Source organism: Anser cygnoides, chromosome 26 (genome assembly GCF_040182565.1).
Source record: "Anser cygnoides isolate HZ-2024a breed goose chromosome 26, Taihu_goose_T2T_genome, whole genome shotgun sequence".
NCBI classification, from domain to species: Eukaryota; Metazoa; Chordata; class Aves; order Anseriformes; family Anatidae; genus Anser; species Anser cygnoides.
In genome coordinates, this window is record NC_089898.1 from 989720 (window position 1) to 1005472 (window position 15753).

Below are 15753 nucleotides of genomic sequence, written 5' to 3' on the forward strand. Positions count from 1 at the left end.
AAGTAGATTTACCCAAAACATGCGTGAGAATTAGCGTGCGGATCGGCTGCGAGGCAGAGGCAGGGAAGCTCTGGGTGAACAGAGCCTGACTGTGCTGGGGAAAAGCCCCGGCCGGAGACGCTGCGGCGGCGGCGGGGCGGGAGCAGGGCCTGGGTGCCCACGGGCCATCGGGGTGGCTTCTCCCCCTGTCTGCTGGCAACACAGAGGGTCACGGTGGAGGAGAAAGGAGATCTCAGCCATAGGACCCCCGACAAGGGGCAGACAAGCCCCTGCCAGGGGATGGATGGTGCTGGTGGGACCCAAACCGCTCGTTCCCAAATGCCCCCATGGTACCGGGGTCCAGGGAGAAGCAGCATGATTTTGCACCAAAACCCATCAGATTTCCTGACTGTAAATGCCAAACGTTTTAGCAAAAGCTGATTTTCAGGCACAGGGGAATAGCCTCACCCGGCTCATGCCCAGGGGAACCACGGGGATGAGTGGGGCGGTGCTGGGGTGCAGCGAGCATCGAGCCATCGCCGCGGTGCTCCGGCTGTCCCCGTGACGCTGGGCTGCAGGAAACCTCGGAGAGGGGCAGAAGGTGCCTTTCCTCCACAACACATCCTGATGTATCCGCCAGCGGGCCCGGCCGTGCTGCAGGAGCAAGGCACGGGCCAGAGGGTTAGGAACTGCATTAAAGGGTTTTCAGGCATGAGTCCTGACCGGGATCCAAGCAGCTGCGCTCTCCCCACAAACCGTGCAATGTTGGGCTGGGGACAAGAGCAGCCAGGGAAGGGGACGGGCTCCCTTGGAAGGAATTAGGGATGGGTGGCGTGGATTTATGGCCCGATCCCGGGGATAAAAACAACAGTCTCTGCTCTGGATCAAGGCAGCGGCCACGCGCGGTCCTGTCCCAGCGAGCGGAGGTGCTCAGAAAGGGCTTCAGGCGGCTGATTTATTTGTGGGATTCCGGGAAGGGCTGGGGAAGCCTCGGAGAGGTGCTGAAGCCCAGGTCAGGAGTCAGCGGTGTCTCGGTGATATATTTAGAGTGGGATAATGCGAGTGACAGGAGGAAAAAAAAATAAAGCTCCGTGGAGGAGGTGCAGATACATTCCCTTGGCCGGGGAGTTACTGGATGATCTGAGCCAGGGAACAGATAGTTGGATTTCCCTGGTTTCTCCCTTCAAATAAATCACAACTCCAGAGCCCTTTAAACTCTGCAATATGATCTGTTCCAATAAGGAAGGGAATGAAAGGCTGCGTCTCTCTGGAAGCCTCCAGAGCCATAAATCTACTATGTACAAACACATACCAGATTTCCAAGTGCATTTATTTTATTGTATTGTTTTAACAGAAAAATCAAACTGCAATAAACTCAGTCCCTCATTAGCTGTCTCTGTGTCCTGGCCAAACGCTGCTAACGAATAAAATCAGGACAAAGGAATGTGGCTGTTGGTCAAGAGCCCGGCCGGGCGCTGACCCCCCGAAAAGCGATTCCCTGCAGTGGGGCAGCCGGGGGATGCGAGGGGCCGGATCCTGCCCTGCCTATGGCCGGGGCTGTGCTGGGTTTGGCTGCTCTGAGTCCCTTTCCGGCCAGTTCCGCAGGGTTTTCTGCACTGGGTTGCAGAGGACCTGGCTGCACCGAGCCCCACGTCGGGCAGGGGCGTGCGTCCCCCTGCCCCAGCCTGCTGCGGGAGGCCGAGCAGCGTGCAGCAGCTTGCAGAAGTGCTCGCGAAGCACGGGGCAAACACTCCCCGGGCTGGCAGCCGGGGCAGTTTCAGGGCTGTCGGTCATTAATCATCCTGTGACAGTCCTGCAGGGGCTGGCCGCACCAGCACGGCTCCCTGGGGACTGGAGAGCCTGGGGAGGGGACGCGCTGGCACCACGCAGCGCCCGGATTTGGGTTTTCCCAGGAGGGGGGTCCCAACGCGAGCCCCCACCCTGCAGGACCCCTCTGGGCTCTGCCATCCCCTGGGGTGGCCGGGGTCTGCGTGACCCCCAGAGCCCGATGCTGCACAGCACCGCCACGCCTCGTCCCTCACAGCCGGTCCCTTCACGCCTTGTCGGCAAGCACCATTTTGGGCTTAAAAACCCGAAACGAGGACAGAAGCGAGGGTGGAGGGCGGGGGATGCAGGGGCACCAAGCAGAGGGGTCCGGGCGCGGAGCGGTGCTGAGTGCAGGAGATGCAGCGCCTCGGTCTGATCCTGGAAGAAAGGAAAAGGAAGGCAGAGCTGCCCGGGAGGGAACGAGGCGGCTGTCCCCCAGATTTATGGAGCCGCAGCGGCCAGGGAGCCCCCCCAGCGCCCGAGCCCTGCCTCAGCCCACAGAGAAATTCTTTACTTATTGAATCACATTTGTCATCTCTAAATACATATGCAGGCCCGTGTTTCTGAATCCATAAACATCTTTAACTAACTCCGCTCAGCTAGGCCTCTTTCAGCAGTAATTTATATTTAACTTTTTCCATATGCGGGGCCTGTCGCGTTGGTGTCATTTCCGGGAAAGCCGGGGGGGCGCGGGGGGCGGCGTGCTTGGGGCTGCTGGAGCAGCCCGGCTGCTGGCACGGCGCGAGAAATCCACCCGGCAGAGCCAGTGCTCATTAATCATTTGAACTACTAAACTGCCAGCTCCTTTCAAGATCTTTCAAGAAGTGTTTTCACCCAAAATAGAGTTGAAAACGCGCCGGGCCCTACTTTCAGAGTCTCATCCATCTGGCCATTATGGGGAGTGTCAGGCGGCTCTGACAGACAAGGCTGCTCTGTTCGAGGGGCCCCGGCTCCCGCAACCTGTCACGGCGCGGGGCTGAGCGCGCCTGACAGCTCCATTTGTACCTACAGAAGAGATAAAAGCGCCCCCGCTGCGCCGGGCGGCGGCGAGGGACGAGCGGGGGGCACCCCGGGGTGGGACGCAGGGTGCTGATGGCATCCCCAGAACCCCACTTTGTCCCGGGAGAAACCCAGCCCCTGTCCCCAAAATCCCGTCGCCGCGCCGTGCCGGCTGCTTGGGCGATGGGCATCATGCACGGGGTTGGAGCCCCCTCCTGCTGTGCTGCAGCCCCGTGCCCTGGCACCGAGCATTCCCTGCAAAACCACCCGGGGCCCCGTCCCCGCCCGCAGCTGAGCCCCCCCCAGCTCTCTCCCCGCTGGCTGCGCGCAGCCCCCAAGTGTGAGCAGCGTGAGTCAGCCCCCAAAAATAACACCGTGGGTCCCAGCGCTACGAGAGCGTCCTCCAGGCTGCGGCTCTTTCTCACGCAGAGGATGCAGCAGCGCGGCGTGAGGCTCCTGGGGACCTCGAGCTCTTCTCGCAGCTCTCCCGGGGAAGAAACCCCTCCGGACCCCGACCCGGGGTTTGCTCCTTGCTCTTGGACAGGCTCGCAGCAGGGCTCCTCTGCACACGCGCTGCACCAGCTGCTGCCAGCCAGAGAGGTTTTGGGAACCAGCGAAGTGGCAGCCGAGGGCACAACACGTTTCTGCAGCTGGAGGAGCAAGCGAGGCGCGCACCGAGCGAACGCTTCCCGAGCAGTTGTTCCTAATCTGAAATTCAGCCAGAGCCTAAGAAACGTGCATAAACACCAGAAGGCGCGGAGGTCTTTTCAGCTCCATTCCTCGGTGGTAAATTCCTGTTCCCACCCCTGCCTTGCAAGGGTTTGTTATCTGGGGTGGGTTGAGCAATAATTTTCTTAAAAACATGAGGTTGCTCCACGCCTGTGACAAATCAGCGGCTCGGAGCAAGCACGGCTCGCGCTTTGGTTCATGTCAGAGACATTTTCCACAGAACATGACTCTTTCCACCTTGGAAGCCGGACCTGGCCGCCGTCCCTCTGCACCCCACGGACGTCACTGAGGCTGTGCAGAGAACTGGAACAGAAACCCGTGAAGGTAACAATTGCTCCAGCAGAAACAATTAGTCACTTTTACAGGAGCTCTGCCCAGCAAAGCTCCCAGGCTCGGCGCTGGGTTCGCAGCCAAGGCTGCAGTTACCAGCCCCATCCTCACACGGCTGCGAGCGGGGACAGCCCCGTCACCGCGCCACGGGCAGAAGAGGGCCGATTGTCCCCAAGCGCTGGCGGCAGAAGGGGCCCTGTCACCACGCTCAGCCGGGGGAAGGCCGGAGAGGAGCACAGCAGAAGCCAGCTCTGGATTGCAGCAAGCGAGCACGCCGGGAAAGAACAACACAGCAAATCGTTCGAATGCCTCCATCTCCCCTCGCCTCTGCCCCAAGGAGAGGAGCGCAGCGAAGGCGGCGAGGGCGGCATCTCAGCAGAAAGCTCCAGCAGGACTTGAAGTGCCTCAGTCCCCCTCTTCTGTCCTCTGCTCTCCAGAGCCCATGCACCCTCTGGTGTGAGCGCTCACCGAGGGCAGGCACCGAGCACCCCAGCTCCCGTGGGTCCCTTTGTCTCTGGCAGCAGCGTCTCCTCCTCCTGGTGAGGCACCAGGGGCAGCGGGGACCAGCATCGCCCCGCAGCCCGGCTGCTGGATGGGGTCTCAGGAGGGTGCCAGGGGGTGGCCGGTGGAGATGTTCGAGCCGTTGCCACGAGTCCTCTTGCAAACACGGAGGGGAAAACCAGGCCATTTTGGTTCTCTGATCCGGCAGGGTGCCCGCGGTCGGGCTGCAGGAGGCCTGATTTATGGGCGATTATAAAACCAGCCGAGGCTGCTGCGTCTGCTCGCCAGATGCCAGGGATGCTGCGTGTCCTGCAGCCGCCGCCTGCTTGCTGGGCCACAAGGGCTCCGGCTCTGGGTGCCAGCAGGGACCATGCCGGCGTTTGGCACCACGAGGTGCTGGACGTGCCACACCTGCCCAGCGCCGAGCGTGCCACCCCGCTCAGTCCCTGCGTCGGCATCGCTTCGCTGGTGCAGCATCAGCTCTCGGCATCTTGCAAAGGCACCTCCGGGGTCGGTCCGCCCGCGGGGAGGTCGCATTCCCCCCGTCCCGTCCCGTGCATGGTGCTGGAAGGTGGGGTGAAGTCATGGCAAAGCTGCTCCGGGAGGTTTCCATAAACGCTGGGTTAGAAAACATTATGGTCTGTGGAAATCTGTTTGTTATTGTGAATTGAGCTCAAGGAATATACTCTGTAAACTAAGCTGTCAGCCGAGCGTCTCCCCCAGCATTCTCCAGCGAGCGTTTAGCTGAAACATTTGTGTATACAGAATTACGACTCTTCAGTTATTCATCATGATAATAAACAGAGAGATAACTATTAACCATGCATCACAGTAATGAACAGTATCACTTACACGCGCGCCGGTGTAAATCTGAGCGAGCGGGGCTGCGCTTTGCAGGGAGCCAGCGCGGGCGCAGCTCCGCTGCGGGGCCGGGGCAGTTCGCAGCCCGACGGTGCCCCCGTGCCAACGGTGGCGCTGAGCAGGATCAGACACTGCAGGAGGCGGCAGGAGCCACGGCCACGTACGGTCACCCTGGGTGCTTCCCATGCCGTAGCCAGCACAAAACGGGCGTCCTGTTATGGGGAAGGCGTCGGCGCATCCCCGCTGCAAGCAGGTGCCGGTGCCGCCGGGAGGACTCGTGCCACACACCGGGTTTTGGGCAGCGAAGTGGCAGCGGTGGCTCCTCAGCAGTCACACAAAGCCCCGTGAAAGCCTTCTCCCCTCCGCAGCTTTCCAGGCCGTTGGGCACCCTCTGGCCGCTCCCCTGGCTTTGGGGCTCTCTGAGCACCTCGAGGTCTTCGCTCTTCTCCACGCGCCTCCTCTCGCTGGCGCTCTCCTGCTACTGACATTGCCTGGAGGCAAACCACAGGACACCCCTTTATGCTCCTGAGCCCTTCTCCCTTTGCTCCCCCTCCATCCCCCCGTCCCCAGGCTTGCTCTGCACAGCCCCAGCCCCAGCCCGGGGGGCTCAAGGGGACGCTTCCCCACGTTCGTTCCCCCTGGGAAGGCTCCCGCGGGGCACTGGCAGGGGGACAGGAGATGTCCCCAGCGGGGAGGAAACACAGAGCCTGTATTCTCCAGGGCTTCCACCAGGGCTCACACGGAAAGAAAAGCTGCTTTATGCAGCCGAGAGAAACTTCTCATCCACCCACCATCGCTGCCGCTCCGGCCCTTGCCTCCGCAGCCTGACCTGACCTCCCCTCGGCGGGCGCGCACCAGCCCTTGAAGACTTCGCGCTCCGCTCTCTGAACCGCTTTGTGCGCCCGCGGGCAGACACCTCCGCACGGGCATCGGGGGGTTGCGTGCCGGAGAGGAAGGAAAACAACAACAACAAAAAAAAATACGGCCTCGCTCTTTCGCTCGCATATTTATTGGGTGGACAGATCGTTTGTGGTCAGATGGGCTTCGGGCTTTACAAACGGGGATATTTATACGGCGCGCAGCGCGGCGGAGCTGTTTTGCATGTGCGTCCAAGTCATTCCTTCCCCGGCACAAGGTATAATGTTGCCTTTGTTCAGCTGCCTTCCACGGCCGGGGCAAAGCGGGAGCGCACCGTGCCTTTCAGCCGGAGCCCCCCTCCACCGCTCACAACAAAATCCTGCATGTTTTCCACTGAAACAGCACACAGTCGCGAAGTGTCCTGACTCCTTCCACACACACTGCGGCCTCAGCAACTGCTGCAATAAATCAATAGGAAAATAGAGGCTGCCAGTTAGACTAAACAAGTGCATTTGCAAGGATTGCTAACCCTCATTAATCACTCTGACAGTCCTAAAAACACATTTCCCCTTTAATGACTGTATTTGGATAATCAGTGCTTTTTCCTCCTCAGTCAGAGCCGGGGTAACTGACAGCTGGTGTTATTATAGCCGTCCACGGGAGAGCGCTGGGATCAGGGTCACCTGAGAGTCAACCGCTGGAGGTCTCTTGCAATTCAGGGCTAGCTGGAAAAGTTGTTGTTATGCAATAAGGAGGAGAGCTGCTCGCAGCCAACACGGCCTCAAACACACATTTCCCGTGTCCTAACACCCACCTGTGTTATCCGAGCCTCAGCCCGCTCCCGGCCCTCCCTATCCCACCTCCTGCCCCAAAAAGCACCCCCTGCCAGCCGGCTTTGAAAGGCCCTTTCTTGCTGCTCCGCGCTCCCTTTAGGTGACTTTTGCTTCCCGGAGAGGTTTGAAACCTTGCACATTTTTCTGTATAAATGATGCAACACATTAATGCACAGCACATTATGAAAATGGTAATTCAAACCCATACAACTCTAAATTAAGCCATACATTATCCGACCCACTCAGCCATATATTTTGCAGAAAGACAGGATTGAATCAAATCAAACCGAAACTGTGGAGTGCAGGTTGTTAGACAGAATGATTAATAAAGTGCATCCCAGTGCTCTTATTGTAAAATGAATTCTGCAGTAACCTGGGCATACATTAGATAGGGAGTTATTTAATATATCGGCAACACAATAATTTCCTAGCAGATAAAGCCCCCGAGTGTCGGCTGGTATCAGATGATACTTTGCAGTGTTTACACATCCTGGCCCCGGTGCTGCAGTCTTTAGGGAGGGGAAAAAATATTCCTCGGGGAACCGTCTGCACGGCAGGATGCATCTGAGCAGCATCCCCGTCTGCCTGGAGGCGGAGGGGAGGCGCACGGGCTCGCTTTTGGAGCTGGGAGCGTCCTGGCGCGAGGAGGGGTTTGGGGAGCGAGGGGGGGACAGAGCCCGCACCGTTCACCCGGGGCTCTCCCTGCATGCAGGCGGTGCTGCCCACGGACCCCTCGTCCCATCCCCGGCTGCTCCATGGCAGCATCGCACCGCAGGCGCGCCGCGACCCCACAGCCCGAGGCCCAGCGGCATCCCCGAGCATCCGGGGGCATCGCGGCACCGCAGCATCGCCTTCCTTGCCCCGTGGCGCAGGGAGAGCCTGCGCACAGCCCCGCAGCGCTGGCGGTGACGATGCCTCAAAGCCCAGCGGAACAAAATGCCCGCTGCAGGGACCCGCAGCAGGCGTGGGGTTTGGGAGCTGCAGCTGAGGAGCCGAGATTTACGCCAGGGACCAGCGGCGCCCGAGCGAGGCCGACACCGAGCAGCCTTGCCGGAGGGCACGGGGCAATGCCCAGGGAGAGGCGACGCTGCCGAAGGGCAGGGGGGGCCTTCGGGGGGACCGTCACGCCTGCAAACGCCCCGCGCAGCTCTGCAACAGCGGGGACCGAAGCACAGAAGCTATCTGGCGGCGCCTTGGCCTGCGACCCCATGCCGTCCCCTCCGAGGGGAGCACCCGCTGCGATGCTCAAAACCTCCTCGCTTCCAGCCCGGTTCTGCAGTCCCGCGGCCCTCATCCTGCCAACACCGGCAGCGGCTGCCGCAGGCAGACCCGGAGCAAAGCCAGACCCGAGCTACGGCCCCGGCGGGGTAACCACAGACCCACAAAACTGCTCCCCGCAGCCGGGGGGGGCTCAGGGTCGGGGCTGCCCACCGGACCCCGGCCTCCTCAATTCCAGCGGCCGCCAGCGGCAGAGCCCCGGCCACCGCCCACCCTCCGGCCACGCGCCCGCGGCCGTGCTCAGAGGAGCGGGCAGAAAAATAAAAATCTCACTGGCAAAACAAGCCCCCGTTCTAAGCGCATTATTTTTCAGCTCAAAGGACACAAAGGAATTTAAACACGGGGCATAAGGCAATGTAGAGAAGGCAATTAACTGGGATTAATTGCATGACTCACCCGAAATGCAACAGGAGCAAAGCACTCAACAGCAGAGAACAGCCATGGGGGCAACGGGAGCACGGGGGGGGCTTCACGGGGTGCAGCCGGGGGTCCCGCTGCGAGGGTCGGGCTGCTGCTGGAATAACAGCTCGGGGATGGCCCCGAGCAGCGGCGTGGGGTGGGCGCAGCGGGCTGCAGCCCCCCGGCCCTGCCCGTGCTGCTGCGTGCTCAGCGCCCAGCGGGAGCGAGGGGTCTCGGAGCCCCTCGCCAAACCCACGGCGCTCGTGGCACGGCAGCGATCAGCCGGGGAGGGCAGCCCGAGCCTGCGCCAGCGCCCGGCTGCTCGCACAAGGCACGGGAGCGGGACCGGGGGCGCGTCAGGCTGCGGCCCCCAGCCCCAAATCCCAGCCCCTCCGCTGGGTGCAGCGACGGGCACAGCACCGCGACCTCCGCGCCCCGGGGGGGGTCTCGGGGGGGACACCGGGACTCTTGGCATCGCTTTCAGCTCCGCTGCCTTCTCGAACCTTCCCTGCGCCCCCCAGCGCTCCGCTCCCCCGGGACCACGACCTCGGCACCCCCCCGCTCCGCACCCCGGCGGCACCCAGCGCCCAGCGCCCAGCGCCCAGCACCCAGCACCCGCCGCAGCCCCCCCGGCCGCCGCCGCTAGGTGGGGCTCGGAGCTCGGCGCTCGGCGGCCCCGGGGCGCTGCGGCGGGTGCGGGGGGCACAGAGCCCCCGGGGGGGGACCGGGGAGGGTGCCGGGGGGGGATGGAAGAGAGCACACACCACAGGGTGAATATAACCAAGTATTCATTTATTAACAAAATAAGACTTACCAAGCCGGAGCTCTAGGCACCCGAAATGCTCGCAGCCCTCCCGCGGCGGGGCTGGGGCTGGGGGCGGCCCCGCGCCCGTCGCTGCTCCGTCCTCGGGGGGGGGGGGGCCCGGTGCCGGTGCCGGTGCCGGGGGGGGGGGGGAGGCCGGGCGCTGCCCGGGGGCGCCGCTGCCGGGCGAGGGGCGGCACGGCCGGGCCTGCTCCCGTCCTTCCGCCCGCGGCCACCCCCGGTCCCCAAAACACATCGCAAAAAAAAAAAAAAAAAAAAAATTAAAAAAAAAAAATTACATCTGTTAACTTTACAAACGGAAACTGAATCCCAGAACGATAAACGAGGAGGGGGAGGAGGAAGAAACGTTCTTTTTTTTTTTTTTTTTTTTTCCTTGTGTGTCAGGAGTCATGCAAGAATTTCTCAGGGGGGGAAATTAAGAAGGGGAAGAAAAAAAAAAAAATCAAAAGAAACAGAAGGGAAAAATAAAAGCCCCACACCTGCAAAGTAAAGATTTTTTTTTTCTTTTTTTCTTTTTTTTTTTTTTTTTGGACACAGACTTTTTGCATACCATTGATTCATTGGTGGATTAATGCACTTATATTCCCAGCTTTAAGCTAACATACAGTAAATAAATACACAGTCCAAGGAGGGAGCGGGGAGCTCGGGCAAGGAGGAGACCGGAGGAGGGGAAGGGGCTGCCGTAGTTACTGGTATCCGAGTGCAGAAGCTGAAGTTAGTCTTTGGCCGTAGAGCGCGTACGGGGAGTAGTAAGGTCCGGCGGCCGGCAAGGACGGCACCGGCAGGGCGCCGGCTGTGGGCAAATGGCTCTTGCCGTACGGGTGGTACCTGTTTAGTCCCAAAGTGTGTGGGCTCCTCAAGGACAGGGAGGCCGGTAACGTGTTGGGGCTCCCGGGGGCGGCGGGCGGGAGGTGGAGGTGGCAGGAGGCCGCGGAGCCCAGCCCGGAGGTAGGGTAACCCGCCAAGAGTTTCTCCGCCCCCGGCAGGGCCGTGTGGGTCCGTAGGTGGGTGAGCAGCTCCTCCGAGGTGGCAAACCTCTTGTCGCAGGGTCCGCTGGCAGACACCCAGTTGCATATGTGGGGCAGGGGGTCGTTCTGCAGCATGAAGCCGTAGGTGTAGAGGGGGTGGCCGGGCAGGCTGGCGGTGCCGCTGGAGGAGAGCGTGGTGTGCACCGAGTGCAGGGGGTGCGTGGGGTACACCAAGGGGTATCCGCTCTTCAGGCTGCCGGGGTCGTGCACGCAGCTGGAGCAGTTGCTGGAGCCCAGGTGCGAGGCGCTGTGGTAGCTCAGGCAGTACGGGTCCCGGCATAATCCCTGCATGAAGGAGGGCGGCGAGGCCCCGGTGAGCGGGCTGGAGCTGGGCGGCTTCCCCGGCAGCCCCAGGGCGCCCGGCAGCTGGCCGCCCACCAGGCCCGGCTTGGTGGGGTCCAGCCCGGGCACGAACTGGGAGGGGTAGCCGGCGTAGGCGCCCACGATGGAGCCGTGGTAGCCGATGCTGGAGGGCGGCAGGGGGAAGACGGAGTGGCCGGGCTTGTAGGGCGACACGGGGGCCACATGGCCGGCGGGCGGCAGGGCGGGCGGCTCCGACTTGCGGCCCGAGGGGGGCTCGCCGTGCGCCCCGGGCTCGGCCGCCCCGCGCCCCAGCGCGCCGCCCGCCCCGTCGGGGCTGGGCTTGGCCGCCTCGGGCTCCTTCTTCTCCTCGGCGCCCTTGGGCTCGGCGTGCTGCGGGGAGGCGCCGCGGGAGCCGCCGGGCGAGGCGGCGGCGGCGTGCGGGGGGAACGGCGGGCAGGCGGCGCTGGGCACCCGAAAGCCGGCCTTGTCCGCGCCGCCCTCCTTGCGCGGCTCCGCGCCGCCCTTGGAGTAGGGCTTGAAGCTGGACTTGTCCTCGGGGGGCGCGTCCCCCCCCGGCGGCTTGAGCGCGGCGGGGCGGGCGGCGGGCTCCTTGTCGGCGGCGGGCAGCCCGGCGGCGGCCACGGCGTTGAGCTTGGAGGAGGGCGGCGGGTCGGGCTTGCCGATCTGCGAGCAGGTCTGGGCCAGCAGCGCCAGCGGGCTCTTCTTGGCGTCCAGCTGCGGGCGGAGCGGAGCGCGGCGCCGGTCAGGGGGGGGCCCCGACGGCGCCCCCCGGGCCGGCCCCCCCAACCCCCCCCCCCCCCCTCACCGCGGGGCCGGCGGGCGCCGAGCCAGGGCGCGGGGAAGGGAAGGGAGAGGAGGGGAAGGGAAGGAGAGGGAGGGCGGGGAGGGAAGGGAAGGGCAGGGAGGGAAGGGGGGCGCGGGGCGGGGGGCCGCGGCCGGCCGGGAGGGAGGGAGCCGGGCACGGCCGGCACCGCGGGGTTCGGGGGGCGTCCGGGGGGAGCGGGCGGGGGGGGAGCCGGGGCCGCGGGGGCGTCGGGCACTGACCTCGATGGGGCTGACGGGCGTGGAGGAGAGCGGCTGGAGGTACTCGGGGTGCAGGAGGTGGCCGCTGTGGGCGCTGAGCATCTTCAGGACGCGGATGGGCAGCCGGCTGGCCTGGCGCAGCGGGTCGGCGGGGGGCGGCCGGGGCGACGGGGCGCCCGCGGCTCCGCGGCTCGGCGGGGTCCTCGGCCGGGGCCCGCCGGGGGCTCCGCTCATTTGGGGCGGGCGGCGGCGGCGGGCGCGCCGGGCTCCGCGGGGCCGGGCCGGGCCGGGCGGGCGGCGGAGCGGCGGCGGCGGCGGCCCCGGCGAGACAAAACCCTTCCCCTTCCCCACCGACACGTCAAATAGCCCCGATGGCGGCCGCGCTCCGAGGGGGCCGGCGCCGCGCACCAATCCGCGCCCGGCCGGGCCCCCGGGGCGGGGAGAGCCGCCGGTGGGGGGGGCGAGCCGCCGTGCTGCCGCCGCGCCGCCGCGTGGGGGAGAGCCGCCCGGCTCGGCTCGGCTCGGCTCGGCAAGACTCGGCTCGGCTCGGCATCGCCCGGCTCGGCCCAGCGTCGCCTGGCTCGGCTCGGCATCCCCCGGCATCCCCCCGGTTCGGCACGGCTCGCCTCGGCACGGCGCGGCACGGCGCAGCCGGGCATCGCACGGCTCAGCACGGCTCAGCACGGCTCAGCACGACTAGGCATTGCGTGGCCTGGCGCGGCTCGGCTGGCAGGGCACGGCTCAGCTTGGCTGGCACGGCTTGGCATAGCACGGCACGGCCCTGCTGGCACGGCTCAGCTGGCGTGCCTTATCGCGGCACGGCACGGCTCAGCTGGCACGCCGCGGCGTGGCTCGGCCGCTGCGACGTGGCTCGGCTAAGAGCAGCCTGGCACAGCTGAGCACGGCACGACTCAGCTCGGCGCCCTGCCGCAGCGGCCCGTGCACCCGCCCTGCAGCGCTGGCCCCTGCCCTGGGGGGTGGTGGTGGGGGGGACACCTCCAGGACGTGGCACGGCCCCTGTGGGTTGCTGGGGGGGCAGCGGGCAGAGCTGAGCCAGGCCCACGAAACGTGCCACTTCCTTGCGTTGCTACCAAGAATACTCATTTCTTCCAGTGGTTTTCCACTCTCTTTGGCTCAGTCTTAAAAATTTGCCGGTGACAGCACAGACTCCCATATAACTAATTAAAGTTCTCGACAATTAGCTTACAATTTCTAGTTACCTTTCCTGGACGGCTTTGCATTAAGTTCACAGACGCAGGGGGCTCCATGGTCGGGGCCTGGAAGCCTCCATCCCGCTGGGCCCTGGCTCTTGTAGGCTTTGGCTGGGGGAACGGGGGCTTGGAGAGACCTGCAAGGGCTGGGGGGCACCACGGGGGTGTGCGAGGCTGGTTTGGGGCCAGGACTGGTGACTTTGGGCCCCATGAATGTGGCTCCTGGAGGGAGCGGAGGAGAGGAGCTGGGCACCGTGCTTGCAGCACCAACGCAGCTGATCCAATCTGCCCGGTCATGTACCGAAACCCGAAGGGATGGGTTCTCAGCGCACTGGGGTGATGTCATTGCTGCTCCGTTAAAATCAAGGCTTATCTGGAACAAATTACCCATTGAGAGCCCGGTAACCCTGTCTCTCTGATTGGCCTGGAATACCGTGAGCATATTCGTAATGCGGAATGTTTGACATTTTCCTGCTTTCTTTCATGTGCATCTGGCTGAAGGTCACCAACGGGGCGCTGCGTGGCGGCGGCTTGCGCGTGGCCGGGGAGGCTGCCGGGGGCACGGACCCACCTCTGCCTTCGCCGGGTTTGGGTTTCGGGTCCCTCCCGCCTGCCCGGAGAGGGAGAGAGAGACAGGGACGTATAATTAATCATATTAAACCCTGACAGATGCTTTATGTTACAACAATGTTGCTATTATTAAGTTCATACCGCCACCCCTTCCAGAGCCCGTGCACGCCCGGTTCTGGGAAAAAGCCTTTGCTGGATCTCCCCCAGCGCGCCGGCATCGCCGTGGCACAGTGCGGCGTCCAGGCCGCGTCTCCAACCACTATCAATCACGCCGATTGTCGGACCTGTCAATTTTGCCTCTTTGTGAGGCTTTTCTCCCCCCCCCCCCCCCCAAAGCTGACCGCAAGATTGATTCAATCTGGACAGCGTGGATGTAAAAGGAGAGGCCTGCCTTTCAAAGGAGCCATTCAAGTCAGAAGGAAATAGAAAAAAAAATCTTTCCTCAAAGTAATTCAAGTTGCATGCCAACAACAACACGGCGTTAACAAAATAAAATAAAATAAGGTGGGACAAGTGTGTAACTGCCGGGCCATCCAGCAGCCGCTCGCGGGGCAGCGGGCGCCGGGGCTGCTTCGCCGCCTCCCCGAAGCTCCCGTGGCACCGGGGTGCAGGCAGCACCTCGGGTGCAAGAGGCCCCAGCACCAGCAACTTTTCCACCCGTAATGGGAGCTGGGGTGCAGCAAAGCTGCTCATCGGGCCCCAGCTCCTTTCCCTTCCAACAAGCTGCTGAATGCCGAAGCCGTGCAGGGAGCGCCGGCACCGCCGCGTGCACCGGGGAGAAAACTTCTGCATCCGGCTGGAATAAAACATCATGGAAGGATCACTGCAGATAGTGAACCCTGCTCCATGTTGTACTGTTGTGGGCACTTACTGTCTCGGATTATATTCTGCGTGTTAAAATCTGTGTGGGTCCCACTGTCATTAAGAGCAACTGGAGAGAGAGAAAGTAAAACGTCCTCACTTCGTGCCCAGCTCTGCCCCGCCACAAGTCCCCCTGTGCCTGGGGAGTGCCTCTCGCCAAGGGTATTCAGGTGAAGCAGGCGAGACCCCTCGCCACACAAGAATAACACGGTGCGCTAAATGAAGAGCAAAATATTTTGAATGAAAGCACAGCCAAAAAAGACAGAAAGCCTCCACGAGCGCTTTCAGAAATGACTGATGATGTTTTGCTCATTCGGTAGTGCCAAAAGGTGCCGTCCGGGGAAGGCGCAGGCGGTGCCGCAGGTATTTGTAAAAAGGGGAAGAAAAAAGCAAACCAGGAGAGGAGAGACGTGCAGGGCAGCTGGGACCCCTCGGCCCAGGCCTGGAAGCGTGGCTTGGGACGGCGTTCCTGCCTTCCAGAGAGAGCCCTTCCCAGGCAGCCGTCCTACAAACGTGCACTAAATGCTTGTGCATTAAATGCACGAGCGCTGAGCTGCACCGAAAGGAGGTGTTCTCCCCGGGGAGCTCCAGCAGCGATCCCTGGGCTGCTCCCCTGTTCCGCAGCGGCTCCCTCCCCACTGCTGCTCCCCGCGGAGCCGTGGGGGTGCCTGGCAGCCCACAACCAGGATGGAGACGAGGGCACGGGAGCACAACTGCCATCAGCCGGGTCCCACAGAGGTCCCGGGGCAGTTGTGGGGTCCCCAGGGTGCGGGGAGGAACTGGGGGGACCCGACCTGGCTGCGGGCTGGGGATCCCGGAGGCTCATTTAAAGCCAAGATTTCATCAGTGCTGTGGACCTGCTGCTCCACGGGCGAATCGCCTCCGGTGAGCGGCTCCGTGAGCGAGATCCTGCGCGTGTGTGCGCGGCAGAGCGCGGGGCCGTCGGGCTGCCCGCGCCGCGTCCACCTTCCCCCAGCGCTGCACCAGCCGGGGCCGCGCCGCGAGCTGCAGAACAAGTGCATAAAAATGATCTTATTTATTACAGGAGACATGTTTTAAAACAACTGACAAAATTGCAAGATGTAAAACGACAAGCAAGTGCTTTTTCTTTTTTAAACCCGTATAGACTTCTGGCAATGATAAAAATAGTGTTTTCTTTTTTAAAGTTGGAATTAATCTTTCTTTCGAAAGCAATCATGTAGCAGGAAAAGCAGGAAGACACTCAGATATTAACTGGTGCTCACTGGATGATGGTTACTTATTGGATAGCCTGGTAGCTGGCTTTCCTCTGCAGAGCGATTAACATTAAAGAACTGCGC

The 15753-nt window shown here is 62.8% G+C and overlaps 1 protein-coding gene across 1 annotated transcript; it reads right to left on the reverse strand.

Moving 5' to 3' along the window:
* Positions 1-6216: 6216 nt before the first annotated feature.
* ZNF703 (zinc finger protein 703) lies at positions 6217-12163 on the reverse strand. The gene is made up of 3 exons (XM_066983450.1): positions 11814-12163; positions 9409-11483; positions 6217-6542 (listed from the first exon to the last, which is right to left on the reverse strand). Exons 1-2 carry the CDS (start codon positions 12024-12026, stop codon positions 10104-10106), a joined length of 1593 nt encoding a protein of 530 aa, XP_066839551.1. The 5' UTR covers positions 12027-12163; the 3' UTR covers positions 6217-6542; positions 9409-10103.
* Between the last annotated feature and the right edge of the window lie 3590 nt (positions 12164-15753).

Excerpts from the sequence above, each read along its gene's own strand:
- ZNF703 (XM_066983450.1), bottom strand. The coding sequence starts at position 12,026 with ATGAGCGGAGCCCCCGGCGGGCCCCGGCCGAGGACCCCGCCGAGCCGC. Across the intron at positions 11,484-11,813 it reads CGCCCGTCAGCCCCATCGAG|CTGGACGCCAAGAAGAGCCC; the intron begins GTCAGTGCCCGA and ends CTCCGCCCGCAG.